Source organism: Gouania willdenowi, chromosome 7 (assembly GCF_900634775.1).
Source record: "Gouania willdenowi chromosome 7, fGouWil2.1, whole genome shotgun sequence".
Classification (NCBI taxonomy): domain Eukaryota; kingdom Metazoa; phylum Chordata; class Actinopteri; order Blenniiformes; family Gobiesocidae; genus Gouania; species Gouania willdenowi.
In genome coordinates this window covers 22650596-22665430 of record NC_041050.1, presented here as the reverse complement: position 1 = coordinate 22665430, position 14835 = coordinate 22650596, and the positions used below count along the sequence as shown (strand labels likewise).

The window sequence follows — 14835 nt, the reverse complement described above, 5'->3', positions numbered from 1 at the left end:
AACACAGAGAAAATGACAACTTAGAACAACCTCAGTGAGGAGCATCCACAAAGCCAATCCTTCCTTTTGTACCATTCACTGTGAAAAGTATGAAACATGTTCTGACCTTACCTTAGCTGAAGCTCTGGTAACTCAGGTGTTGGTCTCCCATCTTTTAAAAGCTGTCGTTTTTCCTCAAAATAAAGTTTCTCTATCATCTCTAGCGCTGTCATCCTGACTGTAGCGTTACCCCGCCCACTAGCTATAGAACGTAGCAGCAGCGGTCACGTGTCATCTATTCACTAATGTGCTGTGAACTTACGTATAACATTTAGCATAGCGCAGTTACGTGCAAAGGCAGCTCTCTACGCTGCCTTTACGCATAAATGGATGTCATATTGGGGACCTGACTGCGCATGCGCAAACACGTAAAATCACGCAATGGGAACGGAGGCAGAAGAGCGACGTGCCTTTGGGAGGGGGCGTGGCCTCCCTCTGCCTTACAGCGTAGCGAAAAAAAGAAAAAAAAGACTGTGCAGCTGTTCCAGGAAATAGCACTGTTTAGTAATTTGGGCTATGAAACGCACAAAATGCAGACACTTTCAAACTTATAGGTACTGTAGGCTATTGGAAATGGAAAAATAAATAAATTTTAATTAAAAAAAAAAAAATATATATATATATATAATAAAATAATCAAAATATCAATTCACCCTTGGGTAGGCACTGCCTACCTTGCCTACCCTGACGGCACGTCACTGATATATATATATATATATATATATATATATATATATATATATATATATATATATATATATATATTGGATTGCCTAAAATCAGATACTGTATGAAAATGACAGATAATGCAGTAGGCCTTTAAATGCCATTTCATAGCACAAAGATGCCAAACAACCCAAGTAGAGAGGCAGGCCTGCATTTGTCTTTTTTTTTTTTTTTTTTTTTTTTTTTTTTTTTTTGGTTGATCTAATTATAGCCTGCATTTGTCTTTTTTTTTTTTTTTTTGGTTGATCTAAACGTTTATGTACGGAAAATTACGAAGTCCTACAGTTCGCAGGTATCGTAAATGCAGCAAGTTTCATAGAAGTCCAAGAAGCCCAAAATCTCCATTGTCCTGAACGATCCTGAACGAAGCATGATTATGGTACTGGATGTGGGTGGGGCTGGGGCTGAATGTTAGACCGGATGTTGAGGGCTGGATGCTTGGATGTTGGACCTTCCCGCAGGCTGCAGCCGTTACTACTTGAAAATGTGGGTGCAATTTTCCTGGTTTAGATCTATGGGACATGTGCATGATAAATGTGTTTGTTGTTATTTTTTTTACTCACTTTTATGTTTTTTTGTTTGGTGTATTTTTCTGTAATATATGCTTTTGGAGTCATTATGTGTATTTGTGCATTGTTCTGTCGTGTTTTTGTGCATAAATGTTTGCTGTTTAACAGGAGGGTTAACAAACTCTGAGTCTATCCATAAACTCTGGGTCAACATACCCCGCGATGGGAAACTCTGGGTATCGGATTCCATTACAGCTGGTATGAAGTGGGTCAATCAACCCTGAGTATGTAAACCTTGGGTTACTGATGTGCACGTGCGCCACAAAAAGCCATCATCAATGGATCAGAGATTTATTCGAGCTGCCATGGTAACCACCCGGAAAATAGTGATTTATTCACCCTAATGGGTGAAATAAGCCAGTGTTTGAGGAATATGAGCCTGTTCTAAAGGTGCGTTCAGTCTTCAGTGACAATAGTAGCTTAAATCACCCGTAATTAGTCACACTTTTTGGTCGCTTCATCACTTTATCGCTTCAGTGACGTGACGAGCGGTGAATAATATGAATAAAATGTGTCTGAGGAGACGTGGCAGCAGCATAGGATGGCTGCACAGAGAGCCCTCCTGTTACACTGGATATAAAGACAATGACTGCCACTTGATATTGCATCATTTATATTGATTTTTAATGTAATATTGTCGCCAGAGTCATCTCAACGTCCTAAAAAATGTCATAAAGAAATCCTGAAGCGGGACGCGAACCCGCAATGAATCGCTTTCAAGAGCAGCATCACAATTCACTGTGCCATCATACCTTCAAAGATGCATGATCTACAGATTTAACTGTATAACAATATAAAACAATAATCGAGCCTTAAAAGTGGATTTATTTAAATTGTCATCTTCTACTTTATATTATCCACAGGTTTGTATTCAGGGAACTTTACTACAGACGTCAGTAGATGTTTTAATGCAGATCAACCTCTCAGTGTCTTTCACTTAACTCATTCAGTGCCAGCCATTCTCAGATTTTCTACCCCCCTCAGTGCCAGCCGTTTTTGAGCATTTTGACTGATTTTTAAAGACCCGCAGAATATTTTCTACTATGACTATCTGAAATCTGACACCAGATTCTGAAAGACTGAAGCTCTACTTTCATCAAAAAAAAATTGTTTCTGGCTTGTTTCGTTCTTTTGTAATCAGCCGTAGAATAGAGCAAGTTTTACACAAATCTTCAGTTTCAGAGCAAAAAGCTGAGAAAAAAGCCTTTTTGTAAAAAAAAAAACCCTTTTTTTTGCTTTAGTGACAACTCTAACATCTGAACATTGTTTCCATATATAAAACAAAAAAAAAAAACACACAGACCGGCTTTTGATGGCAAAATTATTATTATTTATCTATCTGGGTCAGAGTTGAACAGATTTCTTACTGTATTTTGGCATTCCTCCATCTTTCTCTCCTGTCAGTCTGTACACACGCAACTTCCTCCTCCTCCCAAACATGCAGTGTCACTGCTTACACCGTTTTTTATGATTTTGTCTCACAATCGCCACATTAGCCACAAATTCCACAAATTCCACACATGCTCTGGTCGGAGTGTGCGCTGCTGTGCGCTGCTGGGAACGTCAGCTCTGCACGTAGCGCCATTTTCTGGGCGTTTCTCGTTAACGCCTTTCTTTCTCCCTCTGAGCTCCGATGAGCATGGATGATCTCACATCCAAAGGTGCGCTGCTACTTCCTACATGTCACCTATTATTTTGCTATCTGGCTCACAGGCTGGGGGTATTTTGTACCCACCTCCACATCCCCCCTCCTCCCCCTCCCTCCGACACGCAGGGATGACCCGTTTGGCCCGGTTAGTTGATGGTTTTATCTCATGATCACAACATTATCAATAATCCACTCAGGTCCACTCATGTTCTGTGTTAGTATGTGGTGCTGTGAGCTGCTGGATACTTCACAATATCACTTCATAGAGCCGCAATCTCACTTCTTTTCCTGCTTCTTCCTCCTTTGCTGGGTAGCTTCAGTGGCTAATCCCTCATCTAAAGGTGCACTGCTGCCATCTTCAGGACACAGTTGGTCACTATAACACACCACAGCTTAGATATTGATGAGGGACCTCACAAAAAAGTAACACAAATGAACACACAAGCTGCAGCGCACAAAACACACTCAAACAAGCAAAACCTGTGCACAAGCACTCACCGATGTCTGAAGGCAGTGCAACGTCAGTTTTGGAACCACTTCTCTTTGGAGTGATACAAATGTGTGCTCACGGCAAATGCGTAAGGGTTGGCAGCTATGTTTTTACCTCTTTCCTCTCATGCGCCAATGTAAACAACGCACTTCCATACCGCTCTTGCAATACTTCCGCTTCTTCTTCGGAAGCGGCAGCGGTCGGCAGAAAGCAGCCGCATAGTTCCGTGCTTGTGTGTACAAATTAGGGTGGCAAGACTTTGTTGTCGGGTTGAATTTGCCACCCAATGCCACCCCAGTAGATCCGCCACTGGGTATGCTGTTATCTTTAAATAAGCATTTGTTTGTATGTCCTCTTTATCATGTTTTCCAAATTGTGTTGATGCTGTTATTAATGCTGAAGGACAGATAACACCTTATTGACTGCTTTATACCCACTGCTGCTGTTTGATTTGATCAATAAATTGCTTTAGTTGAAGAAATCTCTATTGCATTTTTTTTTATTAAATGTCCTACTCCTTAGGTAAGTATTGCATGAATTTTAAATTCCATAATTGTATCAAAAATAATAATACTAACTGATAGTATGTGCTGTAGCAGGGCAGTTTATCGCTCTAGCTTGGCGTGAATAAAAGAGCACATGCTGCTGATGTTTGAAACTCAGAGTGTGTAGACAAAAAAGCAATAAATTATCTGTAAAAATGTGTGTACTTACAAGTATGCATTGAACAATGAACAAAGTCCTTGTAGAATATAGAATATGTCTGTTATCATAAATGTCATGAACTTTATTCACACAATGTAAAAATATGTTTTACAAATCAACTCAATATATATATAAAAAAATTTACTAAAAAGCATTCTGGGTTTTCTACTACAAAGGGCAAAAGCCTGCTTCTTTGAGTTTATCATGAGCTGGAGCCTGTGGAAAAATGGCAGTGGTGTTGGTCCAGCTGGTTTTGTTCCATGAACTGTGCCCCTGACTGCTCCATGGAAGCAAATCTGTGTCAGAATCTTCATCCTTTTTTCCTGCATGGAAGTATTTAGAATAATATTAGTTCTTACTAATAGTTAAATTTATTCATTAACAAATATAACATCAAGTAAATGGTGTATAATGATGTTGATGTTTCCATAGTTTGAATGAATCTCACTGGAGTTGGCCTAAGATGAAGACAAGCTGACCTGCAGGATGAAACACCTCCAAATCCAGGGTTGACAACTCTGAAAAGAGCAAGAAACGTTACCATATAGTTCAGTAATATTATTACACAGGCCATTGTGTAACAACAAGGGAAGTTATGACTACAGGTCTTGCAATGAAATATTGCTGCTGCTTTCAGGAATCCTAAAGCTTTGTTATTGTTTCCTAGCTTACCAGCGGCTAACTGTTTAGCCTGCACTAAGCTAGCTGTAACGGTCATAATAGTGATGAGGGAATATTGTAGCAAGCGCATTCATAATAGACTAACAACAGGGTGAAATAAAACTTACCAGGATCAGAAACAGAGGTCTGCAGGACGAGCTTTGTTGTGGCTTAAGTTCGGTTTGGTTCGGTCCATTTTCTCCTAAATCTCTTTGGATGCCCACAGTGCCAGGAAGCCAGGGTCTCCTCCTCTGACTACTGCTGTTTCATGTTGGACTCACTTTTAAAGTGGGGGAATCATGTTTTTTCAGGCACGTAGCACCATTCGATAGCATACTCAAATAACTATGCTACCCAATTTTTTTTGGAAAATGCAGCAAATTTAAAAAACAGTTTTAAAGAAATTTCCCTCTGGAGTACGCAGTTCATAAAGCCTCAATTTCACCTCTGTCTCTTTAAGAAACTCCAAGCTTGTCTGACATGCCCATGGACACTTTCCCTTCAGTACTCATAGAAGCACGCATGGATTTTGTTTATTTCTGTTTTTCTGTGCACTGTATTTGGCTACTTTCTACATTTTTACATCGCTACAATACATTAAAATAATTATCAAAGTGAGGAATGCTACCGTACAGCTGGAGATCTCACACACACACCCGCTTACCCGTGCTGCTGCTGCTGGCGCTATAGTACAGAATAGGGATCGCATTGAGTCAGTGTACTTAGTAATCCACTTTCAAATAAGCTCTTGTTTTAAAGCAGTCATCTGAAAAGGCAGGCAACTACTACGATGAGCAGAGTAGACCGATCGACATGCAGTTATCTCTCAGCTGTTTGCTGCTACTGCAGCTGTGTTGACGGAGCTGGAAGCGGGGAGTGGTACGATTTTTATTTACATTTTTTTTTTATTTTATTTTATTTTTTAATGCGTACATTGAGTACAGACAACATAAGCCATGTGTTTCTTACAAAAGTATTTAAAATAAGTAAATGAAAAGCTAAATCTGCAGAGGCGGGTGCTGGGGGCTGAACTAAGGAAGAGAACATGGGGGGGGTAACTCGGCTGGTGAAGAAAGGTCCGAGGTGTCTCTAGGAGATGGGGGCGTTCCTAGGAGGACATCCATTTAGGACACCTAAAATGAATGCCGTCAGAGTTTTTAAAGATTACTCAAACATACATGAATGAGCCAAGGCATGTTTTTAATGAGGGAATGACAAAGTACCATAATATACATAATACCCCCCGTTAAAATATTTTTTTTTTTTTGTGGGATGTGTGCTAACGTGATCAGCCGTTCACAAGCTTATAAAGGGCTGCTTTGGTTTTTTCAAGATCGTCGATAAACCTGCCTTCTACCCTCCCTCCCTCCAGCCCACTTTGGAGCTTTGCTTTGGCCCACCAGCATGTTGGGGTCAGCTCTGGTCATGATTTTAGCTCCGAGAGCTGGTGCTCTGTTAGTAGAAACAGAAAGAATCATGAAAGAATTGCGAAAAAATAACCCACAAGTTAGCACCGAGTTAGTTGCAGGTCGATGGAAAAGGGGCAAGAGAGTCCAACAACCCCTTTCAACAGGACTGGCCCCCTTGCTCATTGTCGAGAGATGAATTTTCATGTCCCTAGAGTTAGCTTCTGTAGCCAACGATCAGATTGCTAAGGCGCTCACCTCTGTCTGCTGCCTGATCCACACTGCTCCCAACCCCATGGGGACAGTTGCCCCAGACAACATAGCTCCTCAGGTCATTAGGGTACTCAAACCCCTCAAGCACGATAAGGTGGCAGCTCATTCCTTTTAAAACGTGGACTCATTAGTACTGTCATGCACCATTGTGAAAGTACAGGTACTGAGAACAACTTTCAAGGGGTAAAATATATGGCACTTTTGCTGGGATCAAATATATAACAGTGATTTTAGGACAACCACTTTTACATTTTAATAACAGAGCATTAAATCTTCTTACATCTTTATCCACAAACTGAAGATCATAGAAGAATAAACAAACTGCTATTCACGCAGTGATTTTATGGGGACTTTAGACTTACAGCAGTACAGTTGGAGGAATAGTCCAGAGGTTGGATCACTTTGAGCTGGTAAAACATTTTGCACACCACCATCACACAAGCCCAGACAGCTGAGAAGCTGGATGCCATAGGACGTAATCGTGGAAATGGGAGAGCAAACACCCACAGAACCAGAAACAGCATGTTCATAAGTGATACCTGTAAAGAAAAGAATAAAAAAATGTTTTGCTTGAAACAGTTGTAAAACCCCACAAAAACTAACTACAGAGTCACTTTCTATCACCATTCAGTCTCATATAACAACCACAAACTCCAAACTAATGTATTTAGAATGTATTGATGTATTGAATGTATTTAGTAGGACTGTCACTTTAATGTGTTATTTGCGATTAATTAATTACAGGAAAAAATAACGAACTCAAAAAAATATTGCTGTTGCTGATGCACAGACTACAATAACAAGACGACAGTGTGCTGAGCTTCGCTGGCGTTCATTTTGGCTTATAAAAACACCAGATGGAAAACAAAATCTATATTAATCTTTTGATATGCCACAATAAAGTAATTCATTTAAATAAAGTACCTCAAATTCAGGGCTTTTCTTAACTATGTTTAGGTGAGATTAAAAAAGAAATTAATTAGATTAATTAATTACAAAGCACAATTAATTAATCACACAATCAATTAATCGCACATTTTTTTAAATCTCTTGACAGCACTAATATTTAAACACATAGCTCCCACCTCCTGCAGTGACACCCAGATGATGCCAGAAGACACAATTTTGATGCTGTGGAGCTCCATTAGTCTCCAGCTCAGCTCCTGCAGCCTGTAAAGTCCTGACAGAGCATGGATGAGCAGCAGGCTTGCCCGATCCACAATTATTATCCACTTATTCTCAGGGCTGCTCTTCACACTTTCTGAAGGGAAGAAATACAAAATAAAACATTCACTAAACATTGTACTGATATCAACTTAGCAGGTTGTACAGTATGTGTATACAAAATGAGACAAGGTACGGTTTGCAGGTAAATAACACAGCACTCAAATGCAAAAATGCAGGGTGGACACATAATTTTAAATATTCAAAATGTGGACGGATCCAAATCCTCATGACCTTCTTCAACATCATCTTTTTTTTTTTGAATAGCAACAAAATGTGTGGGACACTGTAAGGGCTCGGACATCATTATTATCAAATCTTTATTGAATGCAGATATGTTTTGAATAGTTTTGATAGTTCACATTATATGCTTTCAATCCTAAACCGGAAAAAAAAAAAAGTTGAACTTTTTACCCTCTTCTGTAGATTCCCGCTTCTGAGATCCTTTCTCTGAGGAGGTCTGAAATCCAACACTGGCCAGGGTCTCCTGACTTTTCCCATTTTCTATCTGCTCTTTTACAAGCCTGTCCGTACACAAGTGAAGATTTTAAACATGAAAGAAAACCAAGTTGAAAGATTATTTTCTGTTATGTACAAAAATGTGATATGCTCATATGATGTGGTTTATTTGTAGAAGTAACAGTAATTATAATAGTATATAATTCTAACCCTTAATTAAGAAACAAATGATTAAGGAGCCTTACTTTTTCTGTACCTCTTCAATGTTTTCTTTAATCCTGATAATTAAATACAGTATAATGTTACATAAGTGGTACATAAATACAATCTAATATTTAGTTGGCTTCTAAAAAAGTGGTGCAAATATTTACAAAAGACAAACAAATACAATGCTTACATCTCAGATATCACATTAACTGAGTTTCTCAGCTCCTCCTCTCTGAAACAACACAACACAAATATAATTGATTCTCCAGACAAGGGCTACAAAAGTACACAAATATGACAGTTAAAATTAAAACCCAAAGAAAATATTCACACATGCGTGATCTGAATGTGAAGTCAGAAAAAATATTTCCAATGTGTAGACAGATATCTACACAAATGAAATACAAATACAAACCTTACATAGAAACATTTACTTGCATGTTTTTTTTGGTTTTTTTTTATTACTCGTGCCATATATCATTTACAACCACGTTTCAACTTCTTGAATCTGCTGCTACAGATGCAAAAACTACTTTTCGCACGTGAATAAGCGCTGCTTGAGTTTTGCAACACATTTTGTGATAAATCTGTTGCAAAACTGATTTTTGCCTGTAGAAATGTTATTATTAATAATAATAATAATAATAATAATAATAATAATAATAATAATAATAATAATAATGTAAAGTTGTTGTGGCATTTTAACATTTAGAGGTTATTAAGGCAATACGACGATGTCAGATAATAGATGTAGCAATCCCTGGCAATTGCAGGGTTTTGATGAAAGATGAAAAAAAGGTGGAGAAAAACAGAGTGCTGGGTTTTGAAGTAAGCATACTTTGGAATGCAAGGTGATACCGATAGTAATAAGGGTGCTTGGTACAATATCAAAGTATCATACCTGGCAGAAGTGGGAGTCGAGATGTCCTTTGAGACAATATTCTTAGGACAGCACATACACTGAGAAAACCTCTATGGTAGCTAATAAAATAATCTCCTTATTTTTTGTCTTCTGACCAGTCAATATCAAAGCTGTGAAAGTACAATTTCAACCATAATAATAATAATAATAATAATAATAATAATAATAATAATAATGGGGTTGGGTACCAGAACCATTACGAAGATGTTTGCATTTCGATTCCTAAATACCTGCACTAGTTTATTTCCGCGGCTTGCTCTGTTTATTTACGCTGGGTTTGTATAAGGTGCGTTCAGAACGCGACTGCAGTGTGTGTGTGTGTGTCTGGCTACGGTTTCAGTTTGGACCGCGGAGCGGAAGAGAGATATGAACTAATCACCGGTAAAAGTTCAGTAAAACTCCGGAAAACAATCACGAGGATTAAATAGTTGCTCCCTGGTAAATATAGTAGCTCTAACAACTGGTAAAATGATAAACTGGTGATATTACAGCATGTGCATGCAGTACAGGGGACGCATTTACTCCGCCTCCGGGTCCTAGTGCCTGCCAGTCGATGAAGCCTGTTCCGTTTACCGAGGTCCGTGTGAAAGTCCGCATGTTTATGACTATAACACAGAAGACCACACATGAGAACTGTTTTCACCTTTTTTATTGTAGTTTTGAATCAGCAGCTCGATGATAACACACGGTTTCAGTTTGGACCGGGGAGCGGAAGAGAGATATGAACTAATCACCAATAAAAAGCCCAATAAACCTCTGGAAAACAATCACCAGGAATAAAAAAGTTGCTCCCTGGTAAAGATAGTCGCTCTAACAACTGGTAAAATGATAAACTGGTGATGTTACAGCCTGTGAATGCCGTACGGGGACACATTTGCTCCACCTCCGGGTCCTAATGCCAGCCGTCCGGTGAAGCCTGTTTCATTTACCGAGGTCCGTGTGTGTTTAATGAGTCTGTGTGTGTCCGTGTGAAAGTCTGCATGTTTATACCTCTGTCAAGCCACTCTTTTCATTATATCCATGTCTTTTAAGGCTCTTATTAACACTAGAAGTCCCAGGGATTTCTATATCCCCCCAGAAGTCCCAGAGCAGGGTCAAATGAACTCTAGGACCAAACTGACGACTCTGATGGCTACAATTTGCATCTATTCATTTGTAAATGAATCACCTGAGAAATCAGCAGGGGGGAGAGCCTGACTCTAACAATGGAAGTCTGGAATGTTAGGGGGAAGTGCCCTGGAAGCTAAAGTCACAATGCCCCGTTTATTAACTCGTTCTGCTTGATGCTGGGGAAGAACAAACACAGACTACAAACATTGAAAGAAACAGAGTCACCTCTTCCAACACACCTGATTCAAATGATTTTCAGGCTTCTGCAGAGCTGGATGATCATTTGAATAAGGTGTGCTGATTAGTGGCCCTCGAGGACCGGAATTGGACACCCCTGGAATACCCTGTTGTCATGCAGCCTTTTGTGCTGTGGGGAATAAATAGCTGGCTGCTTCCACCTGCTGACACTCCACACTTATTCTACTCAAAATGCAGAGAAGATTTACCACTCAAGAAGCGTTGGAATTGATCCTGAACAAGGCAAACCCTTGTGACTCAGATGGAGAGGACATAAACCTTCAGCCAAATTCGGATTCGGACTCTGAGCTGTCTTCAGGTTAGATTTCCCAAACATCCTATTTTCATTTCCTGACTTTATTTTTATTTAAAACCAAACAAAAGAATAATTTGAATTTGTTCACATTGCAGATGACGAGACTGCTCCTCATCTGGAAAAGAGAGCTCGGTTGGAGAGTGAGCCCACAGAGACGGCGAAAGAGGGCACAGTGTGGCATGAAGAACATGTGGGTACAATTCTCCGTTTCACTCCAATGGAGAGCCAACAGCAAAGGCCAGAAGAAGAATCAGGAGTCGCCTTCAGAGCTTCCTCTGTTTCATTACTGTTGGCATGCTCCGTACCATTCAAGAATGGACTATTCAGCATGCACGGCAAAAGGAGCAGACGGACTGGTTCATGATCCTCCATGAACTAATGGCATTTATTTCTGTTATTATTTTGAGGGGGGTGACCAAGGTTCCATCTCTGCGTGACAGCTGGTCAGCATGCCTGGGAAACCCACTTATCACTGGAATTATGTCACGAAACCGTTTCCAAGACATCATGCGTCACCTACGATTTGATGACATGTTTACGCGCAGTGAGCGAGTGCAGACAGATAAGTTTGCTGCAATTTCGGATGTGTGGGGATCGTTTGTTACCAACTGCATCACATGCTACAACCCTGGTCGACACATCACAATTGATGAACAGCTTTTCCCATCGAAGACTCGCTGCTGTTTCCTGCAGTACATTGCAACAAAACCCGACAAATTTGGCATAAAGTTTTGGGTGGCTTGTGATTTGAAAACAAAGTACATCTGCAATGTCCTCCCATATCTTGGAAAGGACCCCAGTCGTCCCAGTGAGGAGAGACTTTCTGAGAGTGTGGTGATGAAGCTGATGGAACCATTTATGGACAAAGGCAGGACTGTCACCACGGACAATTTCTTTACATCGCTGACACTTGCACGACGACTGCTCAGCCGGAAAACCACCATCCTCGGGACAGTCAACAAGATTCGCCGGGAAATTCCTCAGTCAACTAGAAAGATGGACCGCAAGGAATTCACCACTCAGGTATGTTGTTGGTCTTTTTATTCCATCAACACCTCTGAGTGTGTCATTGTGTTTAAAACCGCTATAATAACAACAATTTCTTCTTTTTTAGGTGTTTTCCACCACTGGTGCCACGCTGACGGTGTATGCGCCCAAACGAAAAAAGACCGTCTACATTCTCAGCAGCATGCACAGCGTGGTTGAGACTGAGGAAACCATCAAAAGGAAGCCAAACACCATCACCCAATACAACACCACAAAGTGCGGAGTGGATGTGATGGACCAGATGGTGCGGGAGTACAGTGTGCGCACAGGAACACGGCGATGGCCAGTCGCCGTGTTCTACAACATGATCGACATGGCGGCACTCAATGCACATCTGCTTTATCAAGCATGCACCGGGGTGCAGGAGAGATGGGTGGACTTCCTGGTTCAGCTAGCAAGAGAGTTGGCTAACTCTCATGTGAGTGAAAAGAAGGCACTCAAAGAGCAACTGCGCCAACAACAACCGCCTACACCTGGCCCTGGGAAAAGGGCTAAGTGTCAGATCAACCATTGCTGCAAGAGCAATCGCGCAACTGTGCGATGTGTTCATTGCCACAAATACACATGTGGCAAATGTAGGAGAGAGATACCGTGGCAGTGCCAAGTATGTCACGAGTCTCAATAAGAGGATGAAGGAGATTCTTCTAAATATGTGTTAGAAGAACAACAAACAGTTGCTTTGTTATTATCATTATTTTTATTTATTTTGTTTTTTTTTTTTACACAAATAAAAACCATTGAAAACAAATCACAGTTGTTCTTTTGCACATTTCTCACACCACACTGTCATTAAAAATAAATAATTTTTGTGTTCTCTTTGGGTCAAATTACACCTCTCTGGGTTTTATAGGTAAAAAGTTCATTTGACACCTCTGTGGGACTTCTAGTGTTAAATATTGTCGGCCGCCACTATCTTGAATTATGTCGTTACCAGCACGTCATCGCAGCAAGTCGCGCAAGGGTAGAATTACCCACATTTTTGTAAAGAGGTCTTATATTAGTCTATTTTCTTTTTAAAGTGGTGTTTTTATGTGGCTTTAGACTCCAATTAGATATTTGTATATAATATCTTCCCTACAATATAAACAAGTTCACAATATAACTATTTTTTTTACAGTTTGTGTTTCCACTGTATCCAGAATAATAATAATCTTTCTCAACAAGAACTGTTGATTGATTTGTCACATGACTGCTCCAGGGTTTGAGTTTGTTTTATTTGGTTTCACATCTACATGGGCTGCAGCTCTTTGTTTTTTAGACTCCTGCCAACTTGTTCGTAATGTTATTTCAGCAAGTTTCACTGTTACATTTACAGTTGGGCACCTTTGCAACTGAATACCCTAGTTACAGTACAGCAACCAAATTAAACTGTAAGTGAATTAATAAAAATGGCCTGTGTAAAGGCTTTTTCAAATTAAAAAATAATCCTGTGAAATCTGTGACCTGTTGACCTGCACAACGCAAAGAATCGGAATCGAGAATTGTTTAGAACAGGAATCGAAATTGAGAATCGGAATCAGAATCCAAACGATCCAAACGATGCCCAACCCTAGTCAGGACACAGGCCAACGGGCCATTTGCAGTGACCAGGTGGATATGAAGTTTTGGAAGATGTGATTTAAAATTTGAAAGTTACAGGCCAAAACGCATTTACACCAATTATAGTGCCACCTAGTGGCTCAAGTTTAGGTATGGGTGGTTTGTGTGCTCTTCTATATATATCCTGTAAATTTCACAGCCCTCAACATAATAATTCAGCTTAAATAAAAGTTTGTTTATAATTTGTTGTAATAAGCTATGCCCATTTTCACCAATCGCGATTCACTTCAAGATATGGCCTCAGGAGCAACCCAAGGTCATACCCACTAAGTTTGGTAAAAATCAGTCTTGCCTTTTAAGAAATATGAATGTTCCATATTTTCAGTGCCCCCTAGTGACCTTAATTATTCAAATTTACCTCATACCCCCACAGTCCCATGCCAACCAAGGATCTTAGATTTGCAAAGGGCATCACCCTCCCTTGCACGGTTTATTCTGCATCACCACTACATCACCGAGAGAAAAATTAAATGTTACTATAATAATAATCCTAACAAATACAATAGGGTTCCGCGTATGTTCACATACCCCCACAGTCACATGCAAACCAAGGATCTCAGATTTGGTGTTGTTAGCATTTATTTTGACCGAGATATGCACCAGTTTGCATTTTATAGCTAGCTAGAAAACTTTACTCGTGAACAAGTTGCGCATATTTTGCTCGGATAAAATTATTTGCAGAATTTTAGATCAGGTCCAACTGAAGACTCTACGTGCCAAGTGTCACGCTGGTTGGAAAAAAATCCCTAGGAGGAATTTGAAAAAGTAGGTTTTCCTTTATTAAAAATCCTTACGATTACAATAGGGTTCCTAGCACCGCTGGTCCTAGGAACCGCGTATGCTTACATATGCGGTTCCCTGGCCCCGCGGGCTTGGACCCCAATAAGAATAATGGCTTGGTTTTTACTATTTTATTATATTTTGGTCAGTTAGTATATTATTAGTAATTTTCCTGTCTCTATGTAGGTCATAGTCCCTTCTCACCTAGAAGTTTCACGGACAGGAACATTGTCCAGGTCAGTGAGAGTCAGGAAGTCCAAGTTAAAGTAGTGCAACTGAAGGATGCAGGCCAACAAGAACACAGCCGGAAGTAGAATACTTGCAAATAGCTCCACTGTGTCATAGCGCTCCAAACCAAGGTCACGAAGGCTATGAGGTCAAGGGACATGGCATTAGTCATTTTGTGATGAGTGCTATG

At 40.0% G+C, this 14835-nt stretch overlaps 1 protein-coding gene across 1 annotated transcript in view; it reads right to left on the bottom strand.

Moving 5' to 3' along the window:
- The window catches only part of LOC114466762 (piezo-type mechanosensitive ion channel component 2), a 216453-nt gene that overhangs the window by 138940 nt on the left and 62678 nt on the right, over positions 1–14835 (bottom strand). Inside the window, 6 exon segments of the mRNA XM_028452478.1 lie at positions 6879–7055; positions 7602–7777; positions 8155–8264; positions 8445–8477; positions 8597–8638; positions 14622–14786. Of these exon segments, the coding sequence (XP_028308279.1) occupies positions 6879–7055; positions 7602–7777; positions 8155–8264; positions 8445–8477; positions 8597–8638; positions 14622–14786 (703 nt within the window).